Source organism: Pipistrellus kuhlii, unplaced genomic scaffold (assembly GCF_014108245.1).
Source record: "Pipistrellus kuhlii isolate mPipKuh1 unplaced genomic scaffold, mPipKuh1.p scaffold_m20_p_44, whole genome shotgun sequence".
Taxonomy (NCBI): Eukaryota; Metazoa; Chordata; class Mammalia; order Chiroptera; family Vespertilionidae; genus Pipistrellus; species Pipistrellus kuhlii.
In genome coordinates, this window is record NW_023425545.1 from 1010030 (window position 1) to 1024256 (window position 14227).

Genomic DNA, 14227 nt, shown 5'->3' on the forward strand with positions numbered 1-14227 from the left:
AGGGCAGGAGGCTAAGGGCCTGGGGGTAACCTTTCCTCGGCTCTCGAGTCAGGCAGGTGCCTCACATGAATCCTACTCGAGGCCCAGTTTAAAGGACGAGAGGCCGGCCAGTGTGGCTCAGTGGTTGAGCATTGATCCAGGAACCAAGAGCTCTCGGGTTTGATTTCTGGTCAGGGCACATGCCTGGGTTGTAGGCTCAAGCCCAGGAGACAGGAGACAGCAAATCAATAAAAACACTTTAAAAAGGGAATCAGGCCATTCTATACATATATATAATGTTTTATATAATGTTTCTTATTGATTTTTTTTTTTTTTAAGAAAGAGAGGAAGAGAGAGGGAGAGATAGGAAACATCGATGAGAAAGAAACATCTATCCGCTGCCTCCCGCATACCCGCTACTGAGGATCAAGCCCGTGACACAGGCATGTGCCCTGATCAGGAGTCAAACCCGAGAGCTCCCAGTTCCTGGGTCAACGCTCAACGGATGAGCCGCTCCGGCCGGGTGAGCCATTCTCGGTGCCTTAGTTTAGGCCCAGGAATTCCTAGCAAGAACCAGAGCCTGGCCACTCCTTCCTGAGCCCACAGTCGCTCTTGCCTTCATTGACGCTGCCCTGCCCTTGGCTTTGAGCTCAGCCCCGCACTCCGTGATCAAGTTGGTGTGAACATGCCCCACGAACATGGCAGCCCAGTGGGTGCAGATCGGCGGCCTGGCCGCCCTTCTCGGTAAACACCGGCCGGCAAAGAGCCCAGGGACGCCAGCACGCGGGCGGGCGGCGTGGTGATGGCCTCACGCGGCTCCCACACGCTCCGCTGCGGCCGCTTAGCCATCCAGGCGAGAAAAGGAGGACGAATCTCCCCCTCGGCCAGGGATCCCCATGGTGTCCTGGCAGCAGCCTGAAGGCCACTTCGCCCACCCGCTGCCGGACGGAGGAGGAAGCCGTGGCTAGAGAGGGGAGGGGACTCGCTGAGCCGGCCAGCATCTGAGCCCGGGGACCCCAGGCTGCTCGCACCCAGCCTGGCTTCGGGAACCCCTGTCCTGCCGGTTCGCTTTCCTTCCTTCTCGGAGTAGGCTGTTCTCTAAAGCCAGTGGAAGAGGAGATGCCAGCTCCGGGACACAGCTCAGAACCCTGACACAGACGCACCCGACACGCAGCCCGGGGCCCTGGCATGGCAGTGACCTAACGCCACTCCAGCCGGCATGAGAGAGGCTCAGCGGCTGAGCATTGATTGACCTATGAACCAGGAGGTCAGGGCTTGACTCCCAGTCAGGGCACAGGCCGGGGTTGTGGTCTCCGTCCCCAGTAGGGGGCGTGCAGGAGGCAGCAGATCCGTGATTCTCTCTCGTCGTGGATGTTTCTCTCTCTCCCTCTGATAGTGGAGCTGAGGTCAGACGTCACCAGCTCCTCCCGGAGGCGCAGGCTCCAAAGGATGCTGAGAAGGAGGGATGGCGGCCCAGGGTTCGGGCAGGTCCTCAGCGAGGGGGTGAGAAGTGTCCCGTCACACCAATGGGTGCCCTGACCCTGCCATAGCCCACCCCGCAGCGGTTCCCGGCTCCTCTGCGGTGACTCTTACCCTGAGCTGTGCTCGCTGTTCGGCGGCGGCTCCTCTCACAGGCACCTCAAAGGCTGCGCAGGGCGCGGCAGAGCCGTAAACAGATGCTCCCGACAGCAGTAAACCGGGGCCTTAGATCTTTACAGCGCCCCGAGGTGTGTGTTTATCGTATTGCTCAGCTGCGGACTGTTATCTTTTACAGTCGGCAATGCAATCTGAGGATGGAGGGAGGTCCAGCGTTCCACGGGCTTCCCCTCCGGGGTTCCGGCCTCCCTCTCCCTGTCCTCTCGCCTCTGCCGTTCTGGACGTCCCTCTCGGGCTGACTCCTCACATGCAGAGTCAGCACAGCATGTGCTCCCTCGGCCTCACCCCTCCAATGGCTCCCCATGACCTTACACAAAACAGACTCATCCCCACACCCTCTCTGCCCTCTGCTTCCCCATAACCTGCTTGCGCCCCAGAGACAGCCATCAGTCCTGCTCGCGTGTTTGCTCGTGACAATCCCTCCCCGTGTGCCCTTCCAACGCCTGTGTGCGGGGTGAGCCCCGCTCAGCGGAACCCCACCTGGCCCGCGAAGCCGCCTCTGCGAGCCGGGCCCCCTCCGCGCAGCGAGTGGGTCCCTCCGGCGACCTCAGTGCATGCTGACCTTCAGGCCCCCCAGCCCCCAGAGGCCGAGGTCTCACAGAGAAGGGGTTCAAGCCGGCTCTCCCCCATGGCCTGTGCCTCCTGGGAAAAGTACTGCGTCTCTGAGCTCAGTCCTCTCTCCTGTGCATGAGCCCGAGTCCAGCAGAGTGTGTGGATTTTCAGTTGGACACATCCGAAGCCCTGGTCAGTGGTCAGCAATCTGCAGCTTGTGAGCCACATGTGGCTCAAGAGCCATGGTTCGCCACTCTGTTAACTAATGAGTTTGCCGGCCACTGCCCTGGTACCAGTCCTGGCACACAGCAGTGCTCAATAAATGATGACTTTTATTTGTTTGTTTGTTGGTTTGTTTACTTTGGAGAGGGAGAGAGAGAGAGAAACATCAATGGCGAGAGAGGATCATTGAATGGCTGCCTCCTGCACGCCCCACACTGGGCATGGAGCTTGCAACCCAGGCCTGTGCCCTGACTGGAACCCATCCTGGGACCCTTCAGTCCGAAGGCCCATGCTCTCTATCCACTGAGCCAAACCAGCTAGGGCAAGAAAAATTATTTTTGAGCAGTGACTCCATGCAAGCACTTTTAAACGCTCCATCTCACTTAATCTTCACAATAACCCTCAGAGGTAAGCGCTGTAGTTGTTTCCATTTCCCAGATGGGAAACTGGAGGAGGCGCAGGGAGAGGGAACTTGCCTGAGGTTCACCAGCGTTCAAAGTCCCAGGTCTGTCCTACCAGATTGCCTGTCCCACCAGCTGTCACCGGGACAGCCCGCCCTGCGCCAGGCCTGCCGGCCACCGGCCACAGAGCTGGTCAGACAAAGGGCCTGCCTGGGGCTTCCCTCCCCCACCTTATCGCCCTCCTCCTAATGCAATCTGCCTGCCGCCTGCTGCCGCTTCCTCTCCAGCCGCTTCTTATCTGACCATTCTCTCTCTCTTTTTTTTTAAAATATATTTTTAATTGATTTTTTACAGAGAGGAAGGGAGAGGGATAGAGAGTTAGAAACATCGATGAGAGGGAAACATCGATCAGCTGCCTCCTGCAACCAAGGCACATGCCCTTGACCGGAATCGAACCTGGGACCCTTGAGTCCGCAGGCCGATGCTCTATCCACTGAGTCAACCAGCTAGGGCAGAATCAGGACAATTTTCAAACAGCCCTGACCCTCCCTCTCCTCTCCTCTCTGGACCCTTTTGGGCCTCAACCTTCACGCCGAGAGCGGGCAGAGGAGCAGCGGCCTCCCACAGGCCTGCAGACACCCTGCCGCCCGCCATCGCTTCCGAGGGCCGGCTCCGTCCGCAGCGGGTCGGGCCAGAGCGCCCCGAGGGCTGGACCACGTGCTCTGAGGGCCCTGGGCCGGGAGCTCGGGTGCCACTGGCGACGAGGCACCTCCTGGGGGGGGTTCCCACTCCGTGGGGTGCAGCCCGGCGCCCTCCTTCCAGGGGCTTCCTCCTTCCTCTCTGGGGAGCACTGCCCGGGGCGTGGGCCCTGCCAGCACCGAGGCTGGGTCCAAACAGGGTGACTCTGCAACCTCCAGAAGCTTCTGGGAAACCTCAGCCCCGAGCAGTCTCTCCTCCACGTGGTTCCCTCCAGGCCTGAGACGGAGGGACAGGCAGCTAGCGATAAGCAAGGAAAACAGGCTCCTGGCAGGCCCCTGGGAGGGAGCGCCCGAGGGCCAGACGCTGCTGATGTTCTCGGACCCGGGCCTGCGTGCGGAGGGCGGTCAGGAGCCCCCATGCGCTTCCTCCAGACCAGGCACAGCGGACACCGTGTGTACGGCTTCCGGCAGGAGCCTGGCTCGGTGCCCAGGGCTTCTTGCCCGCCTTGCACTCCACGGAACCCACGGGCACCACTGGTCCCAGGAGAACCCCATCAGCAAGCCAGGGGCAGCCCCGGGGCCGAATGGTGCCAACTCGGAGCTATAAGGCCAGGGCCGCTCCCGCTGGGTCACTAGGTCACTGCCCGGAGGGCCACCTGATGGCAGCAGGCTGTGCCTGGGGGAGAAGCAAGGCTTTGGGACTGGCCGAAACCAGTGTGGCTCAGTGGATAGAGCGTCGGTCTGCGGACTCAAGGGTCCCAGGTTCGATTCCTGTCAAGGGCATGTACCTTAGTTGCAGGCATATCCCTGGTGGAGGGTGTGCAGGAGGCAGCTGGTCCATGTTTCTCTCTCATGGATGTTTCTAGTTCTATCTCCCTCTCTGTAAAATATCAATAAAATATATTTTTTTAAAAAGACTTTGGGACAGCATGTTACCTCAACCTCGCTTGGCCTGTCCCGGCTGATCTAAGGGCACCCTCTTGAGAAAGCATGGACCATTTGTGTGTGTGGCTAAAGGGAGGGACACTAACCACTCTCCTCCCTACCGCCCAGAGTAGGTCGACGCTAACCATTGCCCCTCCAAGCTCAGCAACTCCCTCACCCCACTGTCTCCCAACAGATGCCCTGAACGAGCCTGGCTATGAACTTGCTTTCAAGGTCACTCTGTGCTTGGGTTTCCACTGTTCCCCTCCCCCTCAAAAGCCCCTTCCTTCTCCTTCCTATCCACCCCAGTCCTTCCCGGCTTCAGTCCCCCCCTCCTCCAGGGAGCCTTCCAGGACTACCTGCTCATGACTTACGATTGCTAGATTGGCTCAGCGTTGTCTGAGGTCATGGAAGAGAGCTAGCCCTCGCTTCAAGCGCTCCATATTGGTAAGGGGCCTCTGCTGAGCTCACCCGCGGGGTGAGTGGAGGGGACGGGACTGAGCCCTGCAGAAAGGTGAGTCACCTACTCAATGAGCTCCATCTGTCATACCCACAATGCACTGCTTGGAGATACCACAAACAATGGATTATCTGACAAAGAAAACCGAGGAAATGACTAATGCACATTTAAGGATCATGAGTTTGGGGCGCAGGGAGTATGTTTTGGGGGAGAGTCATGTGAGGGTTTCAAAGGTACTAGTCTAGGACTTTTAAGTTCTACTAGCATGTTGGGATCTTTCCTACTCTTCAGACTGTGCGTAGGTTATACACAAACTCTTGGTATATGATGTATTTCTTTTCTTTTCTTTCTTTTTTAGAGAGGGTGGAATGGGAGGAGAGAGAGAGAGAGAGAAGCATCGATGTGAGACAGACACATCAATTGGTTGCCTCCTGCACACGCCCTGGCCAGGGCCAGGCTTAGAACCTGCAATCGAGGAGTATGCCCTGGACCAGAATCGAACCCGGGACCCTTCAGTCCTCGAACCGATGTTCTATCCACGGAGCCAAACCAGCTAGGGCAGTGGCCGGCAAACTGCCGCTCTGTTGACTAATGAGTTTGCCGACCACTGCATAAGGCATTACCCTTACCCAGAAGTTTTGACTTCAGGTTAAAGATATTAGCACATTATTAAAATGTTTTTTAAGTGTTTTTCCTAAGGCAGTGGTCGGCAAACGCAGTCAGCAGAGCAGCAACCGTGGCTCTCAAGCTGCAGTTTGCCGACCACTGAGCTAAGGAGGTGTATGATATATTTCTTTTAAAAATGGCGGGGGGAGGGGGCAGTCAGGTTAGCAGCTGCCACAGCAACAAGACCCTGTGTTTTGGATGCCGGGATGGGGTGGGAGGCCCAGCGCCGTTGAGGGAAAGTGGCCGGGAGCCTGGGTCTAAGCCGGCCGCCAAGGCCCCCTGAGCGGAGGCCGCTCCTGAGCTGTCCCTGCCTGCCTGCCTCCTCCCCTCCGCCAAGCGACCTCGGGGTCCCTCCAAAGGACGGCGGGGACACACCTCCCCCAGCACACCTGGCCGCGTGGCGAGGCCGCCTTATCGCCGGGCCGCGGGCACAGGACGGAGCGACCGGCCACCGGGCTGTTCCGGGAAACGCCATTAGCTCTGCCGGGCGCGGTCTGGCCTTTGTCCCCGGAGGCACGTGGCTGTGAGTGAACCGGTAACCGTGTACACCGGCGTGACCTCAGCCCCCGACCAGTCTGACCTCCCTGCTCCTCCTCACAGCACAGACCAGCGTCCCTACCTGCCCAGGGTCCCTGAGGAGGAGGGGGGTGGAGCAGTGGGCAGGCCAGGATGGAGAGTAGACTGGGGTCTTGGGGAGCCCCAGGGGTTCAGCTCTCAGCTCCACCCTGAGCTCGCTGAGCCACTTAGGGCAAGTCACTTAACCTCTCTGATCCCATTTCTCGCGTCTGTTCACTGAGGATAGGCCTGGTCCCAACATCGCTGGGTTGTTGTGCTAACTAAGGTAATTTTTTAAAAAAGAAAGAAGAACAGAACTGAGCAGAGCTGAAACCGGTTTGGCTCAGTGGATAGAGCGTCGGTCTGTGGACTGAAAGGTCCCGGGTTCGATTCCGGTCAAGGGCATGTACCTTGGTTGCGGGCACATCCCCAGTGGGGGTTGTGCAGGAGGCAGCTGGTCGATGTTTCTCCCTCATCGACGTTTCTAGCTCTCTATCCCTCTCCCTTCCTCTCTGTGGAAAATCAATAAAATATATATTCTTACAGTAGACACGGCTCCCATTCCCAAGGAAAAGTAGTTACTAACTGAGGTCGCACTGAGCAGACAGAGCAAGCAATAGCGGCAGAGTCCGCGCCCCCCCCCCCCCCCCCAGCAGGGAGCTGCCTGCCCTAGTCCCCAGATGCTGCCTCCCGCCTCCTGGATGACCCACAGGAGCGCTGCCCCTCGGGGCCTGAGGGCTGTGTTTCCTTATCTTGGCATTTGCATCCTTTCCCATCTTCCTCGCCTCTCAATATCTCTCTGCTCCTCCTAACCACGTGGCGTCTTGAAGCAACAATAGAGGAACTAAAATAATAATAATAATAATAAGGAAGGAGGGGAGGAAGGAAATGAGCTCCGGGATCACTCACACCAGATCTAACCCATCTGATCTTACTGCTGGCACAAATCAGGCAGGGGCTGTGTGACCCTGAGGAGGTTCCTTGCCCTCTCCGAGCTTCACACCAATTGGGAGTTTGAAGCCAGAGATGCTGTGCAGCGCTGTGCAGTGTCCCAGGAACCTGCACACGGCGGGCCTTCCGTACCTGAGGGCCCTGGAGTTCCCCTCAGCTTGGTTGGACCCATTTGGGTCAGGGGAGTAAGAGAGAATGGAGGAAGGAAGGAACAGGAACCCAGTGCCCTGCAGAGATGGAGGTGGGGATTACAATCCTCCATCCCTCCCACGGTTGCGCAAGACAGCTGGCCCCTCTTCCCCACCGAGGCTCACTCATTTTCAAACCTCCGCAGTAGAAAAAAAGTAGAGCTTTAAAAAGCCCTAGCCGGTTGGCTCAGTGGATAGAGCGTCGGCCTGCTGACTAAAGGGTCCCGTCAAGGGCAAATGCCGGGGTTGCAGGCTCCGTCCCCATGGGGAGTGGGGGCGCGTGGAGGCGCAGAAGACAGCGGATCAATGATTCTCTCTCATCATTGATGTTTCTACCCCCCCTTCCCTCTCCCTCCCTGGCTGAAACCAATATATATATAAAATAAAACATCCTTGTTATCTGCACCCGAGGGACTCCTGGCCAAGGCTGCTTCTCATCCCAGCTGCGCCTCCGCTCATTCTGCAGCCGAGACCCCTCACGGAGGAGGATTCTGTTCCTCCCAGGGCACGGCTGTGTTCCATTTGCTGTTAATGGGCCTGTGTTTATGGCTCTGCTCTACCTGCGCACATTGTCCTCGCAGATAAAATAATAACACCTGAGTTAATGACACCTTGCACTTGGGAGTCGCTTTCATCCCATAGCTCAGAGCCCTCTAAACATGACCTCATCCGTGCTCCCTGCACTGATCTGGGGGAGGGGCATGTGGGGAGGGGGGAGTAGTGGGGGGGGGGGAGGCCGGGCACGCCCAGGTTACCCAGCCCAGAGGAGGATGAAGCCAAATGATCACGTTCCGCCTCGCAGCCGCATGTCACTCAGCCCAGACCAACCTCAGGCCCATCGTAAAGAACCGTCACCCCGTCTCTCTGGCTTGGGGGTCTTGCCTTCCACGCCTCTCCCAGGGGCCCTGCAGATGGTAAACCTTACACCACCCTTCGGGACTGACTGCCTCAGTGTCCAGGAGGCAAGAGGTTTGGCAATGTGGGCACTTTCGGGCCCTCGTCTCCCTCTCGAACTCCTTACCTGAGACCTAAGAACTCCTGCGGCTGAATGCCTCCGCCCAGGGACATGCTGCCACTCACGGCCCTGGCACGTTTGGCACCTGCACGGACCTGTGAAAGCGCGCCCGCAGTGACAGGACTTCCTGGTTCCCAGCGCGGAGGCTGCCGGTTGCCCACTTTTGTTTTCACCCTGCAATTACGGGGGAAGAGCTGCGAGCTGGACTGGCCTCTCCGCCCGCCCGCCCGGTCTCAGCCCAGGCACACAGTGGGGAGGCCAAGTGTAATCACAGCAAAACGCTGACTCCCGTCCCTTCAAAACAAACAAACAAACAAAAGGCTAAAAGGGGAAAATTCATGCTAGTGCCCGAGGCTGTTTTCCATCAGTAATAAACATTGGGTGTCACTATTTCCCAGTTTATGCTCTGTTTAGATGGTCCTCTTTTCTTCGATGGCACGTTAAATCCATGTCAGGCAAACTCAGAATAGGATCATGGGTCTTTATTCTTAGCCTCAAAAGATCCGAAACGTAATACTTTCTTTTAGAAACAGACATTCTAATAGGGAATCTCCAGTAATGTTATCTTCCTAAGGTCTCGGCCCTTCCACAGGCTGCTTCAGCTCTTAGTTTTCTATCCACCCCCTCAGTTCCCAACCACAGCCCTGAAGGTCAAATCCTAATCCAGAAGGTGGAGCACTATAAACAAACTGTTTTTAAGTGGCTAGGATTGAGAGCCAGAACCTGTATAACAATGCATGAAAAAGAGGGTAGAAATTAAATATTTGGTTAAATCAATCAATTTAACAACAACAACAAAAATCGGAGTTTAGGATATTAGTGACTGAGAAGGTCTTATTTATTCCCTTGCAATGATATTTAGTGTACATTAGCATTGGTTTACATTTTCAGAGAGCTAAATTTTGGTCTAAACACACACAAACAAACACACACACACACACACACACACAAACACACACATACACACATACACACATACACACACACACACAGAAAACCTGCTTGGCCTTTGGGGTGAGTAGTGACGGGAAGGAAGTATGAAAAGGGTACGTTATATTTTTTTAAAAGGCTAAAAAGGAGTAGAGCTGCTTGAACGATTTAAAAAAAAAAACACTCTCTGAGGCTTGAGCAGCTGCGCAGGCTCTATCTGCTTTCTGTTTTGATCGTTCTGTTTCTCGAGATGACCACATCTTTCAGAGGAAATGAGTCAAAGCCACTCTGTCTCGCTTTTCCAGCTGAGCATGTTCAGTCTCAATGAAGTAATGAATGAACTTGGCCGCACCACCCCCCAAGCCTACAACACCAAACAGAGGCGCCTGGGCCAATCAGCAGGCACTCCGGGTTTTCAAGTTGAGTTCAAACGGGCTCACGGGGAACCAATCAGCGCGCGCGGCCCCGCCCCAAACGCAGGGCCGTGGCCAATCGCGAGCCCGAACGGGCCAAAACACAGCGGCCGGCCAATGTCGCGGCGCCCCACGGCGCCGGCCTCCGCCAATGGGCGCGGCCGGGCGAAAAAAGGGAAACAGTGCGGGTCCGGAGGCCTCGGGATTCGAACCGAACGTCCGCTCGGAACCGGGAGCGGGCCGCGCGGCGCGGGCCAATCAGCGGCGGCGGCTCGCGGCCCCCGAACGTTGGCCCCCGCCCCGCCCCGCGCTGTTGTCTGTGCGCCGGCGGCCGCGGGAGCCGCACCGCGACTCTCGCCCGGCGGGCAGCGCGGCGGCGGCGGCCCGAGGCGGCGGGCGGAGCGCGAGCCCGGGCGCCGGCCTCCCGCGGCCGCCGAGCCCCGGCGCAGCCATGTCGGTGAACATGGAGGAGCTGCGGCACCAGGTCATGATCAACCAGTTCGTGCTGGCGGCGGGCTGTGCGGCCGACCAGGCGAAGCAGCTCCTGCAGGCGGCCCACTGGCAGTTCGAGGTGCGGGCGGCGGGGGCGGCCTCGGGGCCGGGGGGGGGGGGGGGGTAGCGAGGTCCCGGAAGGCGATCCGCGGCCGCGAGGTGGGGCGCGGGCCGGGGCGGCGCGGAGGGCCCTGCCGCCCGGTGCCCCCGCGCGGGGCCCGGGGACGCCCCATGGCGGCGCGTCCGGCCGGCGGAGGGGCCGGGGCCGGGGCCGGGGCCCAGCGGAGGCCGGCTGTTCGGGGGCTGCCCGCCCGGCCCGGCCCGCTGACCGCCCCGCGCTGTCCCCGCAGACCGCCCTGAGCACGTTTTTCCAAGAAACCAACATTCCCAACGGCCACCACCACCCCCAGATGGTAAGTGCGGCCGCGGGCGGGAGGGGTCCCGGGCCGGGCGCCGCCGCCGCTGTCAGCCCCGCGGTGACAGCCATGTTGCCGCGAGCGCCGCGATGTAAACAAAGAGCCAAAATGTCTTCCAGGAAAGCGGCCGGGCCCGGCCCGGCCTCCGGCTCCGCGGCCCGGCCCAAAGCCCTGCGCCCGGGGTCCTCCCCGGGGCCGGGGGTCGGAGGGCGGCTGGGAGCGGGGAGGGGGCTCTGGGGGCGGAGAGGGGGCGGCTGGGCCCGGGAGCCCCGTGCAGGGGGGGTTGGGGGCGGGAGGGCCTGGGGGCCGCGGTGTCTTGTGTCCGGGGACCCCCCTCTTGCTGTCGGGCAGGCAGCCCCCATCCAAACCACCCAGCTCCACCAGGAACAGGAAGGAGATAGAGCCACCCTGGCCAGGCTCGACCCAAAGGGGTATGCACACTCTTTCCTGTTTGTGGGAAAGAGGACATTCTCCGAGCTCGGAGGACATTCCCCGAGCTCGGAGGACAGAATAGATTTTGACCAGAAAATGCCAGGAATTTGCTTCTGATCTCAGCGTGGGAACCTACAGGAGCCTGGGAGCAGGAGTGGTCGGCGGGGCCGGGCTTTGCTTTCTTTTCTCCTCCGGCCCCCAGGCCTGAGCCTCTGCCTTCCACTCACCGGACATCCCTTCCCTGCGGGACTGGAAGGCCTGGCCCTCCCCCCCCCCTGGTTACCTATTACCCCGCTTGGGGGGAGGGCGGGACTGTCCCTGCCCAGCCCCTGCCCAGCCCCAGCCCCAGCGGGTGTAAAACTTGACTCCCAGGTCTGTTGTGGCTTTGGGAGTGCATTTTGGCACTTGGTGTCCTTGCCAGTGGCTCCCTTTTCGGAGGATCTGCAAATGGTTCCTTGGTGCCTGTCCTTGGCGCCCTCAGCCTGCCTGTGTAGTTACGGAGACAGAAAAGGCCGCTTCTCCTTGGAGTGGCTCACGCTGTACACAGACCAGCCCCTGGGCTGGGGCGGGAGAGCTGCTGGCGGCAGGGCCACGGCTGTAAGGCCGGCCCTCCCCGCCTGTGCCCCCTGCCCGACTCCCCCCAAAGGGTCGCCGCTGGCCCCCTAGGCCCAGGGCGCCCAGAACAGCGTTGTGTGGTGCGTGGCAGGGAGGCTCTGGGCGAGAACTGGGATGGAGGTCCCTCTAGGTCCGGAGGCCCCTGATCTGCCCGTCCCCACGTATCCAGTCCTTTGAAGCTCCCTCGCCCCAGGCAGGCTGGGTTGTGTAACCAACTAATCGGTGCGCCCATCAGGCCCAGTGCACACCCTGCCTGCGAGGAGCTAGTCCTTTAGACAGTAAACCAAAGGGAAAAGTTAAGCAGCCGCAGAGACTGATGGCGAGGCTGCATCAGAAGGCACCAGGTGTGAGCAGCCAGAGGGGTTGCCTGTAGCCGACGCACAGGCACGTGGTGGCAGGGGGCCTGGGCTGGTTGGGAGGGAGAAGCCCATGGACGAGGGAGGGGGGCAGGACACTGGCGGGGTGCCTTGGGGTGCCATGGGCCTGAGTACTAGGAGCTGTCAGAAAGCTCGGAGCGGGAGGGCCTTCGGCCCCCGGAGCAGCTCCCGGCGTTCCGGGACCAGAGGGGTTAAGGAGCTGCCCCGGCCGCTGGCTCGCGGGGGGGGCGGGGGGAGGGGCGGCGGGGGGGCGCGGTACTCGCTGGCCGGGTGAACTGGGGAAGTTGGTCACAATGCTGTGATGCCATTGGCTTCCCCCCCCTTCATTGTTTCCTGCTGCGGGGAAGCCAGCCCTGGGGTGGGGGTGGGGCAGGGAATGAGGGAGCAGGGAAGCCTGTGGTCTGGGTGAGGCTGCCCCTAAGGCGGACAATGGTCAGAGCTTCCCAGCGGCTGACTGGGGCGGCCGGGAACAGGGTGGGGTGTCCCCTCCCTTTTTGGCTGGGGCTGAGCCGAGAGCCCTGAAGCTCCTCCCTGCCAGGTGAGGAGTCCTAGAATCTGGCCTGGGGGAGGGGCGATGTTGCTAAAATTAGGAGAAATTCAAAGATAGACTCGTGGCTGCCTGGGAAAGGGAGAAGCTTGGCGAGGTCAGGAGCGGGCTTTGTGTAGGCTCTGCTCCCGGCACCTCCACCCCCATCCTGCAGCCCCGTGTTCACAGGGAGGGTGCCGGCTCCAGCCCCTCCCCGGCTCCTGCCCTTCCTGCTGGGCTTCCCTGGCCAGAAATGGCAGGATAGTGAGGAGTTTGGGGAGCCCCCTCCAGGTAGTAGCCGAAGACAGCAGGCAGGATGTTTGTGGTGACCTCCCCCCCAAGGAAAGGAAGGGGGCTGAGAGGGGCTGGACAGACAGATCCCCTGACAACCTCAGCCAAGAGCAGCCTGGGGGGCGATGCCAGGACTCGGGAAACCAACGCCCGGGTTTTTGTCCTGGGGGAGCCACCCACAGAGTTGCACTTGACTGTGAGGGGCTGAGGGAGGCTCAGCTTGGGCCTTCGGACCCCGGACCCCTTCTTGGCTCGGCCCCTGTGCGGGTGTTTGTCAAGTAACCGAGCTCTGGGCCTCGGTTTCCCCATCTGCAGTCTCAAGAGGGTAGCGGGACAGTCCTGACATCACTGAGAAACGAGACCCAGGCTGGTGTTACCTCGGCCTGAAACCAACACCGCCTCCGCTCCCCGGGCTGCTGGGCGGACCTGATCCCCCCACCCCCCAGCAGCTCGGAACACGGGCGGATCACCGAGGGGCCAGCTGGGCTCCTACCGGCCAGGCCACCTGGTGTCCTGGGCTGCTCCCGGCCTGCTTTAATCTGACACCCGGCTCTGGTGGGAATTAACCCCTCTCGCCCCCACGCCTCGGGGCAGCTGCTAAGCGTCAGGAGCCCTGTGCTGGTGGAAAGGGCCAGGGTGTCCTTGTGTTCTTGTTCTTGTTGGCTCGGAGAGGGGTGCTTTGTGCTGGGACTCGGGGGCCGTGGACAGCTCCCTGACACGTGTGTCTCTCTGAGCAGATGTGCACCCCCAGCAACACGCCAGCCACACCGCCCAACTTCCCCGACGCCCTGGCCATGTTCTCCAAGCTGCGCGCGTCCGAGGGCCTGCAGAGCGGCAGCCCCATGACGGCCGCGGCCTGCTCGCCTCCCGCAAGCTTCAGCCCCTTCTGGGCCTCGTCCCCGCCCAGCCACCAGGCCGCCTGGATGCCGCCCTCCTCCCCGACAGCCCACAGCTTCCACCACCTCCACCACCCACAGCCCACGTGGCCCCCCGGAGCCCCGCAGGGGGGCGCCCCGCAGAAAGCCATGGCCGCCGTGGACGGCCAGAGATGAGACTGGCCACGCCGCGGGGCTGAGCTGGCAGTCCGGGTCGTGGGGACACAGGCGGGCGGGCGGGGGCTGGGCGGGCGGGGTTTCCTGAAGATCGCACTGGAAGATTTTATAAAGGAATTTGGGGGGCGGGGGGACAGTAAACTTCCTGAGCCACTTGGGTTCTTCAGGAGTTTCTCTTCAGGCAAGTTTTTCTGTTTTTAATATATAACTGTAATATATAAATATATGAATATAACTAACCACGTGAATGCGCTGCTGGTCTGGGGGCGGGTCAGAGGGAGGGGCCAGCACCCTCGCCCGGTCCAGGCTGTCTGCCGGCTGCCTGCTCTTGGCACGGCCGTGCTGTGGACCGGGAGCAAGAGGGCCGCCCAGGCCCCGGCGCCAAAGGTGCCCCTGAACCCCCACGCGGCCCGAAC

General features: G+C 60.4%; 1 protein-coding gene across 2 annotated transcripts; it reads left to right on the top strand.

Annotated features, from left to right (window-relative positions):
• Positions 1-9789: 9789 nt before the first annotated feature.
• Positions 9790-14050, top strand: UBALD2 (UBA like domain containing 2). 2 transcript variants are annotated; one of them, XM_045572161.1, is made up of 3 exons: positions 9790-9813; positions 10000-10181; positions 13497-14050. In XM_045572161.1, exons 2-3 carry the CDS (start codon positions 10062-10064, stop codon positions 13809-13811), a joined length of 435 nt encoding a protein of 144 aa, XP_045428117.1. In that variant the 5' UTR covers positions 9790-9813; positions 10000-10061; the 3' UTR covers positions 13812-14050. The 2 variants fall into 2 exon arrangements, with proteins under 2 accessions (XP_045428117.1, XP_036268222.1); XM_036412329.2 differs by lacking the exon at positions 9790-9813 and adding an exon at positions 10453-10515 and having other exon boundaries at positions 9820-10181.
• The last annotated feature ends 177 nt before the right edge of the window (positions 14051-14227 follow it).